General features: G+C 57.7%; 2 protein-coding genes across 3 annotated transcripts; one reads left to right on the top strand and one right to left on the bottom strand.

The window, feature by feature from the left end:
* The first annotated feature begins 1,012 nt into the window (after positions 1–1,012).
* Positions 1,013–8,588, top strand: B4GALNT1 (beta-1,4-N-acetyl-galactosaminyltransferase 1). The gene is made up of 11 exons (XM_075551379.1): positions 1,013–1,639; positions 2,000–2,218; positions 2,702–2,869; positions 2,980–3,086; positions 3,914–3,954; positions 4,110–4,290; positions 5,297–5,395; positions 5,610–5,800; positions 6,445–6,585; positions 6,812–7,052; positions 7,512–8,588. The coding sequence occupies exons 2-11, from the start codon at positions 2,001–2,003 to the stop codon at positions 7,727–7,729; spliced, it is 1,605 nt and encodes a 534-aa protein (XP_075407494.1). The 5' UTR covers positions 1,013–1,639; position 2,000; the 3' UTR covers positions 7,730–8,588.
* Positions 7,394–15,917, bottom strand: LOC142449984 (solute carrier family 26 member 10-like). Of its 2 annotated transcripts, XM_075551381.1 has the most exons (18): positions 15,575–15,917; positions 15,001–15,111; positions 14,256–14,413; positions 13,882–14,046; positions 13,543–13,695; positions 12,629–12,711; positions 12,353–12,500; positions 12,157–12,270; positions 10,464–10,541; positions 10,278–10,373; positions 9,766–9,872; positions 9,600–9,669; positions 9,394–9,510; positions 9,238–9,262; positions 9,072–9,154; positions 8,926–8,980; positions 8,696–8,802; positions 7,394–8,400 (listed from the first exon to the last, which is right to left on the bottom strand). In XM_075551381.1, exons 1-18 carry the CDS (start codon positions 15,915–15,917, stop codon positions 8,362–8,364), a joined length of 2,052 nt encoding a protein of 683 aa, XP_075407496.1. In that variant the 3' UTR covers positions 7,394–8,361. The 2 variants fall into 2 exon arrangements, with proteins under 2 accessions (XP_075407496.1, XP_075407495.1); XM_075551380.1 differs by lacking the exons at positions 15,001–15,111; positions 15,575–15,917 and having other exon boundaries at positions 7,621–8,400; positions 12,353–12,476; positions 14,256–14,408.
* Positions 15,918–17,753: the final 1,836 nt, after the last annotated feature.

Consider the following 17,753-nt stretch of genomic DNA (forward strand, 5'->3'; position numbering starts at 1 on the left):
GGGCTCAAGCAGAAAGCAAATGTCTTGAGAATGATGAGGGCAATAAATGTACAAATGTGCTCGACACAATGGATGTACCTGTAGATTGTGATCAGAGTTGTACGAGCCCCAAGAAAATTATTTTTTTAAAGTTTGAATTCAATGTTGGCAGCATGATTTTCCAATGTATTTGTTTTACTTTGCTTACTTTATTTTCTAATTAACATAAAAATGTTCAATTATGTTTTGTTATTTTATAGGAACACTAAATAATAAATACAACTAACTAAATAATACAATCTTGTGATATAAATACAATCTTTATATCAAAAAAATGAATGGGTGCATCATTATTTTTGTCTCCAATGTATTTGTAAAACCAATGACTGGTCTATTAAAAATTATTTACACCCAGAAAGAGAGAGAGAGAGTCACCATGCGTCTGGTGAACTCCATGGTGGCTACAAACAAAAACCCACTACCCTCCAGTCGAATCTGAGTCACCGGAACTGCCCCACAGGGTTTGCAAGCCTGTACAGATAGGCCAAGGAGCTGGGTTGGTTAAAAGCGCCGACCTCTTAGTTGGCAGTCAAGCTACGTAACCACTGCACCCCGCGGAAGTGTCAGACACAGGAGCGGAGGCTTTAAATATGCCTTTGTTGACCAGGCAGAGCCTTTGTTTTCAATCAAAGATGTAGGCCTGTTTCTCTGATTTCATCCTAATAATGCCAAACGTCCTTGAAATGGAGTGTTAGAGGGCACTCATCCCTTCCCAGAGCCCTTACTGCTGATTCCTGGGTGCAACAGAGATAGGAGGCTCTGAACGAGTAGGCAACAGGGTGGTTGGGACTAGGACAGATGTCTGAGATGCCAGGGTTTAGGGGTGAAAGGCTGAAAGGGGGGGGGATAGTAGGAGGAGAAGACACCGGCTCTGAGCCCCTGCGATCTCCTCGGCGCCCACCAGGTGACGCCCCGGAGCTTGAGCTCCCGGCGCCGAGCCAGAGCCTCGGCCGCAACCAGCCCTGGATCTGAGCAGTGCGGCGCCGCGATAAGAAACGCGTGCCGGGCGGCTGCAGGAGCTCTCTCCAACGGCCAGTGGAACAGGGGTACTGGGATCCCCGCCCCCCCCAGCCTTGCTTCCTGCGGCAAAACGTTGCCTTTTCTCAATTCGATTGCTTAACCAGGAAACGCCCAGAAATCATCTCCACGTCGCTGTCCACAAAGCCCGGGTGCGCGGGCGGGAGGGCTCGGGCGCGCTGCTCAGGCTGCAGGAGCCTCGCCCTCCGGCTCACGCGCGCCCCACCCCCGGCCCGCGCGCCCCGAGACCGCCGGCTCCACGAGGACCCCTAGGCCGGCGCTGGGAGCCCGGCGCGGATCCGACTGCAAGCTGGCCTCGGCTGCAGAGCGGTAGACAGGTCAGCCCGGGCGCGACGCGGGCCGAGTGGCAGGCGGGAGGCGTTGGCATGCGCGCCGGTCCCCCCCACCCAGCATCCATCCCTTCCTCCCACCGCTTCCCGAGACAACCCCCCCACACACCAGGTCACCTCCGCCGGCGGGGAGGGATCACCTCCGCCGGGCCAGCCAACAGCACGGCCGGGAGTCTCCGTTTTTCATGACCAGCTGGGTGTGGAACCGCTCTCTGCAGCGCACCCTGGCCCAGGTGATGCTCTGGATGTGGGGCGAGGGCTGGGGGCGGGGTGCGCAAACCGGGGCGGGCGGCGGCCTCCGGGGTATTAATGGCGCTATCCCACCCACGAGCTGCCGCTTCCAAACCGCCTCCTCGACCGTCTATTGTATCAAGATGCTGGGTCTCGGGGCTGCAGACAAACCCAGCTGCTGCCTAGGGCCAGAAGAAAGGAGGCCGCGAGCCCGGCGGCGGGGAGCGAGAGGAAGTGGGCGGCAGGGCGGTGGTAAAGAATCACTGGGCGCACTCTCGATTTCCGGAGGAACGCGCCCCGCAGAGCTGCGGGGTTCCCCGGGCGCGGTCCACGACCGCGCTCTCACGCGTCCCCTTGTCCAGGATGCGGCTGGGCCGCCGGGCCCTCTGCGCGCTGGTCCTGCTGCTCGCCTGCGCCTCGCTGGGGCTGCTGTACGCTCGCTTCCGAACCTCCCCGGGCCTCCGGTCTCCGCTGGCGCTGTGGACACCCCCACAAAGAGCCCCCAGGCCTCAACTACCTGATCTTACTCCTGAGCCCCGCTATGCACACATCCCGGTTCGCATCAAGGAGCAAGTGGTGGGGTGAGTGTGGAAGCTTCCCATTGAGCTGCTAGCTGGAGGGGGGGTTCTTCCAGCGCTGAGCGCTAGTTCCTGGTTTTAGGGAGTATGGTGGGGACAGGACCGACAGTGGGCAAGGGTTCCAGCCCATGGGACCTGGGTGGGGGCGGGGTGGCAGGCGGGGAGGGAATGGCAGGTGGAAATCTATCTTGTCTGGAGGCTGGGTGTTCAGTTAGGGGAGGGGACTGGAGTGAGTCAAAAGGGGGATTCCACATGAGGTTTGAATGGTAGGCAGGCGCCTCCTGAAAAGCCCAGTTAATTGGCCCTGTAAAATCCAGACCTAGGGCACGTGGCATCCTCTCCGTGGGCCTGTCTTGGGAACCACGTGTGGCGCAGGGTTTAAGGGGGACACATATTGGACGGGGCCGTGCTATGTAAACTCTGGCATGGACACAGGGAGCTGGGGGGCTGCGAGTTGATGCCCCACCCCACCCCCATCCCCTCCAGACTCCTGCCTTGGAACAACTGCAGCTGTGAGTCCAGTGAAGGGGGGATCCTGCTGCCCCCCTTCCGGAGGCAGGTCCGAGCCACTGACTACACCAAGGCCTTTGACCCCTCGGAGCTGAGGGCTGCCTTTGCCGCCAGAGAGCAGGAGTTCCAGGTCTTCCTTTCAAGGTGCCAGCAAGAAAGACTGGGGGAGAGCAGAGGAGGGCCTGTGAGGGGCATCTACTAGGAGAGCCCCCTGCCCTCTGACTCCCTTCTCTTCCTCTTCCTCCACTTGTCAGGAGGCAGTCCCCAGCTGACCAGCTACTTATCGCCCCTGCCAACTCCCCGCTACAGTACCCCCTGCAGGGGGTGGAGGTGCAGCCACTGGGGAGCATCTTGGTGCCAGGTGGTTGGAATGGGGTGTGGGACTCTTGATGAGAAGGGGGCTTGGAGGTCAGAGGGGTCTCGGGAGGTGGAAGGTGGGAGCAGAGGGGTGCTAGGACTATCAGGAATTGTGAAAGACATACGCCTTCCACTAGGTACCTAAAGGTTGGCATCCCAAACCTACCCAGTGGTGCCCAGGGAGAAAGGCCTGGCAAACTGCTGCCATAAAGATGTTTTAAAAACGAAAATGAAACAAATCTGTTTGCTGCCTTCTGGTCAATTCCAACTCTGACACTATGAAAACAAACTCCCTGTCATCAAGTGGGGGCCGACTCACAGTGAACCTGGAGGCCAGGGTTTCTGAGACTAACTCCTTACTGGGATAGAAAGCCCTGTCTTCTGTCTGGGAGCAAGCTGGTGGTTTCAAGCGTGGGACCTTGCAGTTAGCAGTCCAACGTGTAGCCATTATGCCACCAGGGCTCCTCAGAGTAAAACTGCCCCAACCGCACCTTTTTTTTAAATCATTTTATTAGGAGCTCATACAGCTCTTATCACAATCCAGCCATCCATCCATTGTGGCAAGCACATTTGTACATATGTTGCCATCATCCTTTTCAAAACATTTTCTTTCTACTTCAGTCCTTGGTTATCAGCTTATTTCCCACCTCTCTAATCCTCCCACATGAGCCCTTGATAAAATAGTCAAAAGTTGGTCACTGTAGGCCAAGACAGCCAATGTGCCCAGCTGAGCCTCAGCAGGAGGATAGGTGGAAAGTGCTGGGTTGTGTGTGCTGAGCCAGGGGAGAGAACTCCAGCTTTCGGTGACTTTACTCTCCATTCTTCTCCCAGGGCTAAGCCTGCTGGCAGCTTCAGGGCTGGCACTATATCAGGTGAGAGGTAACTGGAGGGTGGGGAAACCAGGTAGGCAGTGAGGACGCTGGGGAAGAGGGTCAAGGGAGGGATGGGAGGGGCAGGGAAACATGAGGTGAGTGTGGGACCTAACCCTGTACTCTCCAACCCCTCCCCCCACCCCTGCCCCACCCAGGTGAACCTGACTGCCTCCTTGGGCACTTGGGATGTGGCAGGGGTAGTGACAGGAGTGACTCTCACAGGAGAGGGGCAGCCTGAGCTCACTATCACTAGTCCAGGGCTGGACCAGCTCAACCGGCAGCTGCAGCTGGTCACATACAGCAGCCGAAGTTACCAGACCAACACCGCAGACACAGGTGTGAAGCCTGGGTGGAGGGAGGAGCAGGGTGGGCAGGTAGAGAAAATCCAGAAAGGCTAAGGCTGGGGCTGGGGCTGGGGCTGGGGCAAGTGGCAGAGGATGTGGGAGGCACTGGGGCAGTGGCCAGAGCTGCCAAGCCACACAATGGGCGTTTCAGCTGCATCAGCAGAGCCCAGAGAGAAGGAGTCTTTGTTCATCTAGGGCCAGAGCAGGTCAGGGGAAACTTAAACCTTGGGTGTGTCCCCCCTCCAGGGCAACCATGAGGGCCCAGGAAGTGACCTGGCCCAGAACCCAAAGCCCCAGGCTCTAGTCCCAGGTCACCACATTCTGGAGGACAAAGGTGTTACCTTTCTGAGCTCTTCCTGTGGCACAGAGGGTGTACCACAGCCCTCCTGCTGCTTGTCACACCAAGCCTGTTCCCACCCCAGGGCCTTTGCACTTGCTGTCTCTTCCATCCGGAATGTTCTCCCTCCAGATTTTGGCATGGCTGGCTCCTCCTTGTCAGATCTCAGCTCCAATGTCTCCTCTTCCCTATCACATTACCTGCCTTATTTTCTTCTTAATAGTTATCAGTCTGTGACTTCTGTTTACTTAGCCTGGAACCAGACTGGCGGGCTGCCTACCCCAGTTCTCTTGCTTCCATAGCTGCATAAATTCCATAGCTTTGGACAAATTGGCCAACTTCTTAGTAGGACTCTCCTTAGCAGGGCAATTGTGAGGATTCAGCAAGTGGATACATTTAAGGTATACATCAAAAATTGCCTGACCCAGTCAACATTAAGTAAAGGTGTTAGGGTTTTGTTTTGAATCAGTTTCAACTTTTTTATTCTTCCTCCCACTCATAATAATGTCAGCACCGTGGAGACAGGACTGTGTGTTCTTGCCCACCCAGCCTCGGAAGCAGAACACAGTCGACTGAAGAAAGAATGGGGGACTGACCAGGGCATGCTGCCCCAGACAAAGGCCACTGGGAGCAGCCCCCATAACATCTCCTTTCTCCATAGTCCACTTCTCCACGGAAGGCCATGAGGCTGTCTTCTCCATCCGCATCAGACATGCCCCCAACCCTCGGCTGTACCCTCCCGGGGCTTCATCTCAGGGAGGTGAGGCTGGTGGCTGATGGGGGTGGGGAGGGGCAGGTACCTGGATCTGCCTGTGGCAGGCAAGGTGGGGGCAGAGGCCCTAGGAGGGGGGCTGTCTTCTTTACGTCTTCACTCACTCTCTCTTTTGTAAATCATTTTATTGGGGCCTCTGACAGTACCCGCCTCACTCTTGACCCTCCTTATCTACACCCATGCCCTGGGTGCCCTCTTCTAGCCCAGTACAACATCAGTGCCCTGGTCACCATCGCCACCAAGACCTTCCTTCGTTACAACCAGCTGAAGGCACTCATTGCCAGTATCCGCCGCTTCTACCCCACCATCACCATCGTCATCGCAGACGACAGTGAAAAGCCAGAGCGCATTAGCGGGCCCCACGTGGAGCAGTATCTCATGCCCTTCCGCAAGGTGCAAACCTGGGCTGGGCCGTGCCAAGTGTGCCGGGAGGGCAGGCTTTTGGTCGGCAGGCCGCCTCCCCACACCAGACCCACAGGTTCCCGGAGTGTCAGGGCACAGCCTGTCTGGTTTGCAGCTTCCGTTCAGAGGGTTGCCGCTAGCACATATGGGGCCCCGGGGAATCGCCGCTGCATTACTGCCTGCCCGAATGAACGTATGCATTCCAGGGCTAGTCAGCCCCAGAACACTGACTCACTCCGTGGGCCTGAGAGTGTTTGGGGTTTGCTTTGGTTGGGAACCCAGCGTCCAGTCCATTGCCCTGCTCTGAAAGGCTGGCAAAGGGGCAAATGCAAACCTCGCTGCATCCAGGGAATGCCACTCAGAGCAACCCTGCAAGGCCAAGTAGAAGCGCCCCTGGGGCTTCTGGGGCCAGTCTGAAAGCACTGCTGCTGGCACTTTCAAACTGCTGACCTTGCATTTAGCAACCCGACTTAAGCACTACGCCACACGGCTCCTTGGAAAAGGGTCACAGTCTGTCAATCCGGTCAGGGGCGGAGGACGGAAAGGGACAGGAGGCGGAGGAGGTCTTATCTCGGAGTCTGCTCCATCTGACCCTGCCCATCGAACACTTCCCGTGTTGTCCACTCCTCCCCCAGGGCTGGTTCGCAGGCCGGAACCTGGCCGTGTCCCAAGTGACCACCAAGTACGTGCTGTGGGTGGACGATGACTTCATCTTCACGAGGCGGACGCGTCTGGAGAGGCTCGTGGAAGTTCTGGAGAGGACGCCGCTGGACCTGGTGGGCAGGGGCGCCAGAGGTGGAGGGGCGGGAGGCAGAGGGTTGGAGGAGAAAAGAGGAAGCCAGGGTTGTGGGGGGCAGCCTGGAAAGGGATCTGAAGGGCCCCCCAGCATAGCGAGGGGGCTCAAAGAGGGAGAGGAGGGGGCCAGAGAAGGTGGCAAGGGAGCGAGGGCCACCTGCTTCCTGTGTCGCCAGGGTGTCTGGAGCCCCTTTCCACTCCCCGCAGGTGGGGGGTGCGGTGCGTGAAATCTCTGGCTTCACCACCACGTACCAGCATCGGCTGAGCGTGGAGGCCGGCCCGCCAGGCCTAGGGAACTGCCTCCACCAGCGGCGCGGCTTCCACCACGAGCTCCCGGGCTTCCCCGGCTGTGTGGTCACGGACGGTGTGGTCAACTTCTTCCTGGCGCGCACCGACAAGGTGCGCGAGGTGGGCTTCGACCCGCGCCTCAGCAGCGTGGCGCATCTGGGTGAGTAGCCCCGCATCCCAGTGGTGGGACCTGGCAGAGACCCCCACCCTGATTCCTCAGGGTGCTGGACTGGGGTCCCTCTTCCTCGCGCCCCCTGATTGCTGCTGGGTGCAGTGATAATGCTCCTACACCCTCCCAGCCCATCTGCCCATAAACCTCCACTCCTAGACCACTGGTGAGGTGGCAGGGAAGCGGTCCTCCCCAGACTGTTCCCGCAGAGGCCCCTGGCTCAGATCACACTTGGAGCAGCCAGTGAGGTCTCCATTGGGCTTCAAGACAGAAGTGGTGGGTTTTCCTGTTTTCAAAATGCAAGGCAAGATACGCAACACCAAGACCCAGAGGGGTTTACTGACATGATTTCTTAGCCAGGAAGTCTTTGGGAACCCACCTCTGCCCATCGGTTCTCCCTTGGCCTGCTGCATGCTCAGGGCCTTGCTCTGCGCCCCTCCCCACCTCCAGAGTTCTTTCTGGATGGCCTTGGCACTCTCCGCGTGGGTTCCTGCTCCGATGTCATCGTGGATCATGCGTCCAAGGTGAAGCTTCCTTGGGTATCAAGGGAAGCCAGTATGGAGACTTACGCCCACTATCGTTACCCGGGGCCACGGGACGAAAGTCACGTAGCCAAACACCGCCTGCTCTTCTTCAAACACCGGCTCCAATGCATGACCATAGATTGATGGCCACCCAGAGCCTCGGCCCTGCCAGGACTTCCCAGCAAGACCACCACCCAGTGACCACTCTCCAATGACTGCCTCAGCCCTCCTCATCAGTGCCCGATCCCTAGTAAGGGCTTATCCTGGTGACACCCCTCCTTTCCTTGAGTGCCCAGTGTGGGCACGATGGAGCCAGACTCTCTCCCACAGTACCAAGTTGCCCCACCCTGCTTTAATAGTGCAGGAAAGGGAGGGGTCAGGCTTTGCTTCCCAAGTGCCAAAGAGCCCAGGGGGACTAAAGTAGAAACCTTGCCACTCCTCTCCTTCGGTGTGGGGCTCCTCCCCACAGATGTAATCCCAGGACTATGTCCCCAACTCCCACTGCTGGATCCAGGACTCTGATCACCGCCTTCAGCCCCACCCGGACAGAGAGAACTGAGGAGGGAGTGGCTGGTGACCACCTGGTACAAACCAATCTCCATGGTGTCTTTTATGATGCTGTGGGCATAGAGGGAGAAACCAAGCCTGACTTCATGGGCTCCAGAGGCCCCAAGCTTTGTTTTATTAGCCACACTAATTGTGGGTGCTTAAGAGCATAATCCAGTCCCCCCCAACCCCCCACATTGTTGGAGCTGTCCACTCTCCAAGTGACCGGATCAGACCCACACTGTGCAATTTTTTGGACCAGTGAGTTCCTAGAAAAGAGAGGGGATATGTCAGAGTAGATCAGGAGAAAATGGGCAGCCCCCACCCCTGCCTGAGATTTGGCAGTTCTCTGAGGGCCACTACCACCACCCCGTAGGAGGTTGAGCCTCAGCTTTTTGCCCACAGTGAGGCCCAACCTCCCCAGCCTGCTCTTAACATGGTCTAGTCATTTCAGCCCCACTTGTTCCTCCTTGATCTTTTCCTGAGTGTCCTCCAGCCATGACCCACATCTCACATGCTAGAGCCCAGCCCCTCCTGTTCCCCCCTCCCTTCCCCTTCCCTCACCAGTCTTTCCAGGGCGTGAGCAGCAGCATCCTGGACACTCACAAACAGCTGACCTGGGGTCACTGTGTCCAGGAGTCCAGCCCAGGTCAGGGTCCCCAGCACTGAGGCTACATGGAGAAGGGATCAGGCTCTCAGGTCCCAAGTTCACACCGTGTCCTATTACCCCTCCCTTCCCTAAGTGTCCAGTCATTCCCAGGCCTAAGGTTCCTCCACGCGACGGCTCGTCTCACCATTACACTGAGCCAGGAGAAGGTGGATCCCCGCATCTCGACAGCGGCAGGCCAGCTGTGGGGATGGGGATGGGGGCGGGGGTAACTGAAGTCAGGGATTTGAGTGGAGTGACAGGGGGCTTTATCTCCATCCTCCTCTCCCTCACCTGTACCACTTCTCTGGCCCCAGCAGCATCTGCAAAGGTCACCCCACTGCAGTCAAGGACCACCACTCTGACAGGCTCAGCAACTAGGGAGGAGGGGGGGAAGGCAGGAGGACGGAGATCTTGTCAGGGTCAGTCTCAAATCTCCCTTCTTGTCATCCCAGCTCACCTGCGTCAGGAGGCTTTGGAGTCTCCTGTGGGGAAAGAGGGGCAGTCAGTGGGCACCAAGGGAGACATGAGCCCAAGCTCCCCTCCCCACCACACCCCCAAACACCTACTGCCTCCCAGGCCTAATGGAGCCACTCTCTTGATTGGAGGCCCTTACCTTGCCCCTCTCTCCAAGCCCCAGATGCCACTCTAGAACACGGCGGAACTGCCCACGGGTTCCAAAGTAGAGTGGTGTGGGATAGCTGAGGACACAGAGCCCAGGAACCTGGAGGAGCTAAGGGGCCAAGGGTCAGAGTAACATTCCAATTCCATTGATTGAACGGACTCTTTCCTTCCTTCCTCCCTCAGTGGTAGCCCACCCACCTTGCGGCTCTCCCTGAGCGGCCTGTAGAGCTCTGTTCCTTCAGCCAGTCCAAGCGCCAGGCATTGCACCCTGAGCAGGGAGCTGGGGGTCATATCCCCCAGCTTGGTCCAGCTGGGGAATCACCCAGAGCATCACCCCCCCACCACCCCTCCATTCAGCTCCCACCTCTGAGTTCGGCAGACCACAGTCATCATGGAGAAGACCACGCCCACAGCCAAACCCAGGTCCACACTCAGGGTCACGACAGCAACCCATGTGACCATCCACACAGCCTGGGGACACGGAAGGGGATAGTAGCCAGAGAGAAGGGTTTAAGGCCGTACTGGCAGGGAGAGGCACCTTTGGGAATGATTGCCAGGGCAAGGGTGAAATACTGCCCAGAAAAATGGCTAGAACTGGCCCAACATGGGGGAAACCCCACATGCTGAGCTCAGTGCTAGCTGGAGGGTTATGAAGCTTCAAGACTAAGGGCATTCAATCAACCCCACCCTTCAGTTTATCTCTGAGGAAAAGGTACCATGAGGTATGTGCATTGCAACAGTGGGGGAGGGGAAAGGTGAGGGGGAGGGGCTTGCAAGCTTAGGACCAGGACAAGTGGGTTAATCTCGGGCAGAAGCAGGGGATGCTGGGAAGCTGGAGGGGATGGGCGATGGGAGAGCAGGGCTGCCACTTCTCACAAAGTCCACTCGGCTGATCCGCCACAACTGTGGGAGCTCCTGCATCTGGAAGAACAGCTGGCGCATGCTGGAGATGTTGATGCATGCCAGGACAGCCTGGGTGCAGAAGAGGGAGGCTGACTCCCCCAGGGCCTGGTCCAGAGCCCGTGCACCCAGCTGCCCGCCTATATCTTCTCTGCCCCTTACCTTGGGTAAGTAGTAGAAGAAGGGCCCCAGCCACAGCAGGACCGACAGGACCACGACGCAGGAGAAGAGGCCGGCCAACTGCGGGCAGCGGGGCAAGAAGGAAGGCTCTGCAGTGGGCAAGCAGACCCCTGCCTGCCTCTCCAGCTCCTAAGGAAGTCTCCCTTCCACACCTTCTAGACCTCACCACTCCCATCCACCATTCTCCTCCCCCCACCCAAACACCTGTCATGGCCAGAAAGCTCCTAGTCCTCAGTTCTCAACCTGTGGGTCGTGACCCCTTTGGGGGGGTCAAACGCTCTTTTCACAGGGTCACCTGATTCATATCAGTAGCAAAATGACAGTGATGAAGTAGCAACGAAAATAATGTTATGGTTGTGGGGGTCACAACAACATGAACTGTATGAAAGGGTCTCAGCCTGAGGAAGGTTGAGAACCACTGCCCTGGATGTAGTTCACCTCCATCTTGAAAGCCACGCCTGGATCACCCTGGGGCACAGTTCTAACACAGTTGTCATGGATCAGAATCAACTCGTGCAGCGGGAGACCCCAACGGCAACCTAACACATGCTTTAGCAAGCCCGGAAAGAAAGGAACACCAAAAAATATTCAGGGGGCGGGGGTGAGGATTTTGCTATGATATTTCTTTTCAACACTTTGTCAAAAACGCGCCTCATGAGAGAGGGAAGGAAAAGAGGGATCCTTCTCTCTTAATGTGGTTAGTGGTTGGCAATGTTTCTATCTTCAAATACAGATGGGTCCACACGATCTAACTCAGGGTTCCAGTTGAGTGTTATCATTGCCGTCAGCTGCTGGTGAGTTGGTTCTTGCCGAGTGAAGGGTAGAATCAGGCTGGAGGGTTTTCAAGGCTGAAAACTTTCTAACGCAGATGGCCAACAACTGTCTTCCAAGCCACCAGCTGCACTGGTCAGTTTGACCTTCCAACTTTTCAGCACGGAGCCTTTGTGGCAGAGCAGTTAAGCACGATGGCTGAGTGCTGAAAGATGGGTGTTTCGAGGCCACCTAGCAGCTCTACAGGAAAAACACTTGGCAAAAAGCTCAATGGAGCACTTGGACTGTGTCTCATAGCAGTTGGGACTGCTATGAGTTGAGCTGAAATACAGTTGAACGCACTGTGAGCACAGGGGCACTGGTGGTGTAGTGGTTCTGCATTGGGTTACTAACTGCAAGGTCAGCAGTTTGAAAACATCAGCTGCTCTTTGGGACAGAGGCCGGGTTTCCTACCCGTCCAGTGTTAGTCTTGGAAACCCACAGGGGCAGCTCTACCCTGCCCTATAACGGTTACTCTGAGTTGGCATCAGCTTGATGGCAATGGGTTTACTTTGGTTTGGTTTGAACATCAATGTCAACAACACTGAGTACTTGTACCTCCCAGGGACTCCAGATTAGAGGCTGCTGTTATAGGCAGTAAAGTGGATTCTGGCTCATAATGACCCGATAGGATCCTATAGCGTTCCCTTAGAGGGTTTTCTAGGCTGTCATCTTTATGGGAGCAGATCATCAGGTGTGGACTTCGTTGGTCTTCTCATTACCTTACCATTGACCCTACCTACCTAGACAGTCCACCTCCCTCCCCCAATCCCAGCCTCCTCTATCTACATGCTCCCTGGGTATCCAGTTCTCTACCTGGCCCTGGATGCCCCAGCCTTTCCCTCATGCCAAGATGCCCTCTTACCTGTGTATTTCCCCCAGCATCCACTAGTAGGCTGGTCGTGGCCAATGTGGCAGAGTTGGGAAAGCAAGAAAAGAGGGAGGAGATGAGGTTGGAGACACCGTGTGCCAAGAGTTCCTGGAGGGATGCAGTGAGGGGAGGGAGGTCAGACCAGGGCTGGTCTCTCGAGTGTGGTTGGGCTCCCCAGTCAGAGTCACACCTGATTGGAGTCAATTGTGTAGCCGTACTTATCCGCATAGATGGAGGCCAGAGAGGCAGATACAGCAAACGTCACCAGGGCAATGGGCAGTGAGTCGGCCAGAATCCCGGGCAGCTCAGTCAGGCTGGGAAGGAGAGGGTGAGGGAATCTGGAGAGGGAGGGGTCCGTGATGAGGCAAGGCCAGAGAGGAGAGAGGTGTAGGATGAGAAGAGGTGCTGGGTAGGAAAGGACTTGGGTTGCCAGACAAGGGGTGGGAGGAGCACACAGGCCTCTTACCCTGCAGGGAGCACCCCCACTATCTGGATGTTGTATCTTGTGTCCAGAGAAGAGGTGAAGCAGAGCACTGAGGCCAGGAGCACCTGGGGAAGAGAGACAAGCAGGGGTGAGGGTGGGGACCTTGAGGGGCTCATCATGCAAACTCACTGCCATAAACTGGTGCAGACCCATAGTGACCCCATAGGACAGGGTAGAACTGCTGCTGTGCGTTTCCATCTATCTCCTTTGGTGCAGCTGGTGGTTTTGAACTGCTGCCCTTGGGATTAGCAGCCCAATGTGAATCTCCTATTCCACTAGGTCTCTATGGTTCAGCATGAGAAGGGACCACAATACACTAGGAGGTGATCAGGGGCACAGGACTGAGGGAGCTGAGGTGTGTCTGAGCTCAGGACCTGACAGCAGATGTGCAGAGATACAGGGGTGAGAAAGAACTAAGAGTGGGCTGGCAAGAGCGCTGTTCTCAGGAGCAAGGCTAGGCTACATCCAGCGGGTTGTAAGGTCTCTGGGGGGGCGGGGAGGGGGACATAGCAAATACTCAGTCCCAGAAAGAGAACTGTAGGTGTGTGTGGGACCTGATGGTGGTGAGGACAGGAAATTACCCTGCAGGAGCCTGTGCGGTGGCCAGCGAGACAGCAAGGGAGCCCTGTGGGGAGGACGAGGAGGCAAAGTGACAGGTCTTTGGGACAAGTAGGGAAGTCAGGGTGGGAGGTAGAAGGGAGGGTCATGGCCCATCCTAGGTTTCTGGGAGAGGGCCAGGAAAGGTGGGCAGCACCTCTCGCCTGCAGTGCCACTGCCTTCCACGAGGGGGCGGTGGCGCCCGCACCAAGTCCTTAGGGACCGATTGCCTGACGGTGGGCCGGGACGGACGCGTCCAGCGGGGCATTTGCGCCAGACGCTGCAGGGACCATCCTCACCATGACGACTTCCCCTGGGATCGGGGTGGGCAGTCTGTCTCGGAATCTCACGTTCAGTTCCTTCACCGGCACCAGCAGCGCCAGACTGAGGGCTGAGACGGTCAGCTCCGCCGGGCTGCTGCGGGGCAGCGCCCTCAGCACGACGGCCAGCGTCTGCGGGCAGGGTAGTAGTGATCTCAGCGTCTAGCCTAGCACCAGCCGCCTCCAGCCCCGCCTGCATCCGGGCTTCCACTCCCCACCCGGCGACCTTCACTGGACAGACAAGAAGCCGTTCTCCTTCTACCCGCCTTCCAGGCCGGCCTCCTTCTTCCAGGGCCTGCCCTGAGCCTCCACCCTCACCTTGAAGATGGTGAAGCAGCCGATCTGGCGCGGGAGGGGCAACCCCAAAAGGCTGGGCAGCTGGGACACGAGCACGTGCAGCGCGGCCCCGCTGGTCAGCGCCTTGACCACAGGCTCGGACAAGAAGGTGGACAGGACCCCGAGTTGCAACAGGAACATCCCCAACTGCGAGAGAGAGAGAGAGAGAGAGAGAGAGAGAGAGAGAGAGAGAGAGAGAGAGAGAGAGAGAGAGAGAGAGAGAGAGAGAGAGAGAGAGAGAGAGAGAAAGAGCCCTGAGCGCCGGCCAGAGACCCAGCCCACCCTGCAAAGCCCGCTTGTTCCAGCGCTCCCAGCGCCATGTGTCCCCAGGGTCTCCCCACCCCATCCTCCCTCACCATCAACGCCCCACTCCCGAAAGCCAAGGCAGCGGCTGCCCCAACCCGCTGAGCATCCAACTGCTCCCTCTCCAATGCGCTCAGGTTCCCCCCGGGGGCCTCGGGGACCAGCCGCTCCACAGCCGAGCCAGTCATAAGGCTGAGAACTGCAAACGTTCCTGGGCAGGGGTGGGGCAAGAGGCAGTGAAGAACAAAAGGGGAGATCATCGCAGCTGTGTGGACCCCCGCCTCCCCCCTTACCAGGTCGCCTCCCCCCTTACCAGGTCGGGGCGCTACCCTCAGACCCGGGTCACCCGATGGGAAGTTGCAGGGTGAAGGCTTACCAGCTCAGCCAGGAGCTGCTGACAACGCAGGCAGCGAGAGCGACTAATGGGCGCAGAGCTGCCAGGAACGCCCTACACCACAGGGGGATCAATTGCCCCTCCCGCAGATTGGGGAAGGACTGCCCTTTGGGTGACTATTCATCTCTTCTCCCGGCCCCAAGTCCCAGCGATGTTCATTTCAACTGACTTTTCTCCAGAGAGAAAAGTTCGAGTACATCCTCCCTCCCTGGAACCTCTGTCTCTCTCCAGAGAGCGCTGTGCTGCTGCCGATGGTGTGGGTAGATGATAGGAAGGAGGTGGGAGGGTGAAGAGGGGAATAAGACTGTAGGGGGGCGGGCCTTTATGAGCAGGCAAACCACAAACCGGGGGTCCATTTCCATGCCCGAGAGGAAGAGCAGTCCTGGAAGACGCCGATCACTCACCTGTGGACAGGTGTCTCCCAGTACCCAGCAACGTGTAGATGAGGACAGGGAAGAAAGAAGTGTAGAGTCCGAACACGGGGGGCACAGAGGACAGGAGAGCAAAAGCCATACCTGGGGGTGGGCAAGATAGGGGTAGGAACGATCTGAGGGGGGGCAGGGGGGCATGAAGCTCTGAATTCAACGCCTGGCCCTACCCCCACAAATAGAAGCTAAGATAGGAGATGGGAAACCTGCCACTGGAGGGAAGGGAGGGGTTAACTGGCGTGTCCAGGGGGGAAGTAGTGGGGCGGACGAGGGCACAGATCCGGACGAGGGCACAGATCCGTGGCAGTCGAGTCCTGGGGGGCAGGCGTCTTCTCTCCAGTTCCCTGAGCTGAGCTGGAGCCTGTCCCAGACTTCTTGCAGGGTTGAGCAGAGGAGGTGGCACAGAAGTCGGGGCTAGTGCGCTCCAGAGACCTCAGCCCAAGCCCGCCTTCAGGCCCCTCCCCCTGACCTCTCCGCGCCGGGAACCCACCAGCACGCTCGGCTTCCCCACTCGGGCACCCCCTCCCGGGCTGGTGTTGGGGGTGCTCACCTTGGGGCACATGCACGACGCCCACGGTCACTCCGGCCACCGCATCCCCCAGCAGCCAGGCCCGCCAGCGGTAGCCGGGAAGCCACCGCAGCGGGGGCAGCCGCGCCAGCAGCATGCGCCTAGCCCAGGATCCCGAGCAGGCGCCAGCCCGCCGCCGCCACAACCTCAGCCACGGGGACCATCGGGACTCAGTGGGTAGCACCGGTTCCTCCTCAGCGTCTCCGAAGAGCTGCCGGAACCCAGCCTCGGTGAGCGGTTTCCTGAATCCCGGGCCCAGGGAGGACCTGAGGTCGGAGACCTCTCCTGCGCCTGGGCAGGTGCTGGCACCCAGGAGCCCACTCATTCTCCTCAGCGCTGCCCTGATGACTTCCAGTCTTAAATACCCTACGCTCCTGGGCCCCAGCCCCGCCTCCACCACTATGCAAAGCCCAATCCTGCTCCAGCCTGGGTCAGAGCCCAGGCTGGAGGAGGAAGGGGATTTCTGTGCTAGGCTATCCTCAGACACTTGGCCTTGGTTGATTCTCTGGGGCTACTGTAGGGTGGAGGTGGGAGAGAGAAGGAACCATCAGGGAGCTCCGTGCCCTCAACACTCTACCCCAGCTTTCTACCCCTCCCAGGGCCTCTGACTCCATCCTCTTTTACAGGGGCTGCACTTGGGGGCCAAGCCAGGCGCTTGCTCACACCTGAGAGCAGTTGGGTCCCCTTCCCCACAACAGACCCACACTCTCGTGGGGCACCCCTCACCCCAAGAACGAATGTGCGGTGGACTCAGTGTGTTGGACCCAGTAGTTTCTAAGATGGAAACATGTACTGGGCCAGGGATGATGGGAGAGCGCCCTCTCCCACAATTCTGCTGGGAGTGGCTGGGCCTATGCTCCCAGCTCAGGGCCTGAAGGTGGAGGAGGGGTTGCTGAACTCAAACACTCACTGCCTGCAAGTCATTGCTGGCTCATAGCGCCCCCCTGGGGGAAAGTCCAGTCTTTCTCCTGAGGAGTTGCTGATGGTTTTGAACTGGGGACCCTGTGGATCTCTATAAGGGGTGGGGATGGGGAAGGTGGTTATGCTGAAGAGATAGAAAATTGTATTTTCTAGGAGCAAAAAGCAGCAGCAGCATTTCATACATTCAAGTGCTATCCACAAATTTAACACTCAGAAAATTTGTGGTTAAAATAAGTACAGTGGGGTTACCACCCACCTACCTCATCTACCTCTGGGGTACCTAAGAAAACACAAACATTCTGAGCCCTAGAATCCCATTTGTCTCAACCCCTCCTCTATTCACTGTAGAATCTACCACACCCCTGCCCATCACCCTGTGATTCCCCAGACCCTGACCCCAAAGGTCTGGAGGTGGGGTGTGGTGAGGGCGGTTACCTCTCTTCAATTCCTCCCATTGTTCCCCAGAAGTCTTATCGGGGGGCCCACGTCCTGTCCCCCCCACTCCACTCTGGAGATCCCTCCCTTCATTGTGGGCCAGAGGGACCTCAGCCCATAGGGAGCCCAGCTCATCACCCTCCCACCCATCAGTCCATTGTCTTCTGAGGAAGCTGCAATGCACATGACCAAGCCCAGGGGATGGGTGGACGCTGCAGACACACGTATGCTCAAGGGCCCAGGACAGGGCATCTGGACACACACTGCATCTCGGCCTGTTTGGTTCTCCCGGTCCCAGAAGTTGGGGAGAGACAAAGGGCCCTCTGGGCTCTCACTCTAGGGTCTGGGCTTGATGAGGCATCTCCTGTTCCATTCAGTGCTGCTTTATGGCAACAAGAAGGCCGGCTGGTGGGAGCTCCGGAGCCACAAAGAGGCCAAGGCTCTCAGGATCCTCTCCACCTTCCCTCAGCTGAATGTGGGGCCTCTGAAGACAAGGTACTTTGGGCATTTTCTGCTTTGGTGCCTGGGTATTGGGGGACTGGGTATTGAGGGACAGTTGGAAATCATACTACACTGCACCTGCCTGTGGGACCTCAATCTAGTGGGAGGAGAAGAAAAGAGGGGCTGGGTAAAGGGGAAGGGAAGGTATGTCAAAGATCTAGAGCCTTCCACTGACTCCTGGGTAGGTCTGAGAGGTGCAGAAGCTAAGAGGAACAAAGACAGTAACCGCTTTAATCTTGTACCCGCTGCCCTGGCCCAGACCTCACCTCCCAGAACTGGTGCCAAGTGGCCCTTTTCCATGCCC

Source organism: Tenrec ecaudatus, chromosome 6 (assembly GCF_050624435.1).
Source record: "Tenrec ecaudatus isolate mTenEca1 chromosome 6, mTenEca1.hap1, whole genome shotgun sequence".
In the NCBI taxonomy this organism is placed as follows: Eukaryota; Metazoa; Chordata; class Mammalia; order Afrosoricida; family Tenrecidae; genus Tenrec; species Tenrec ecaudatus.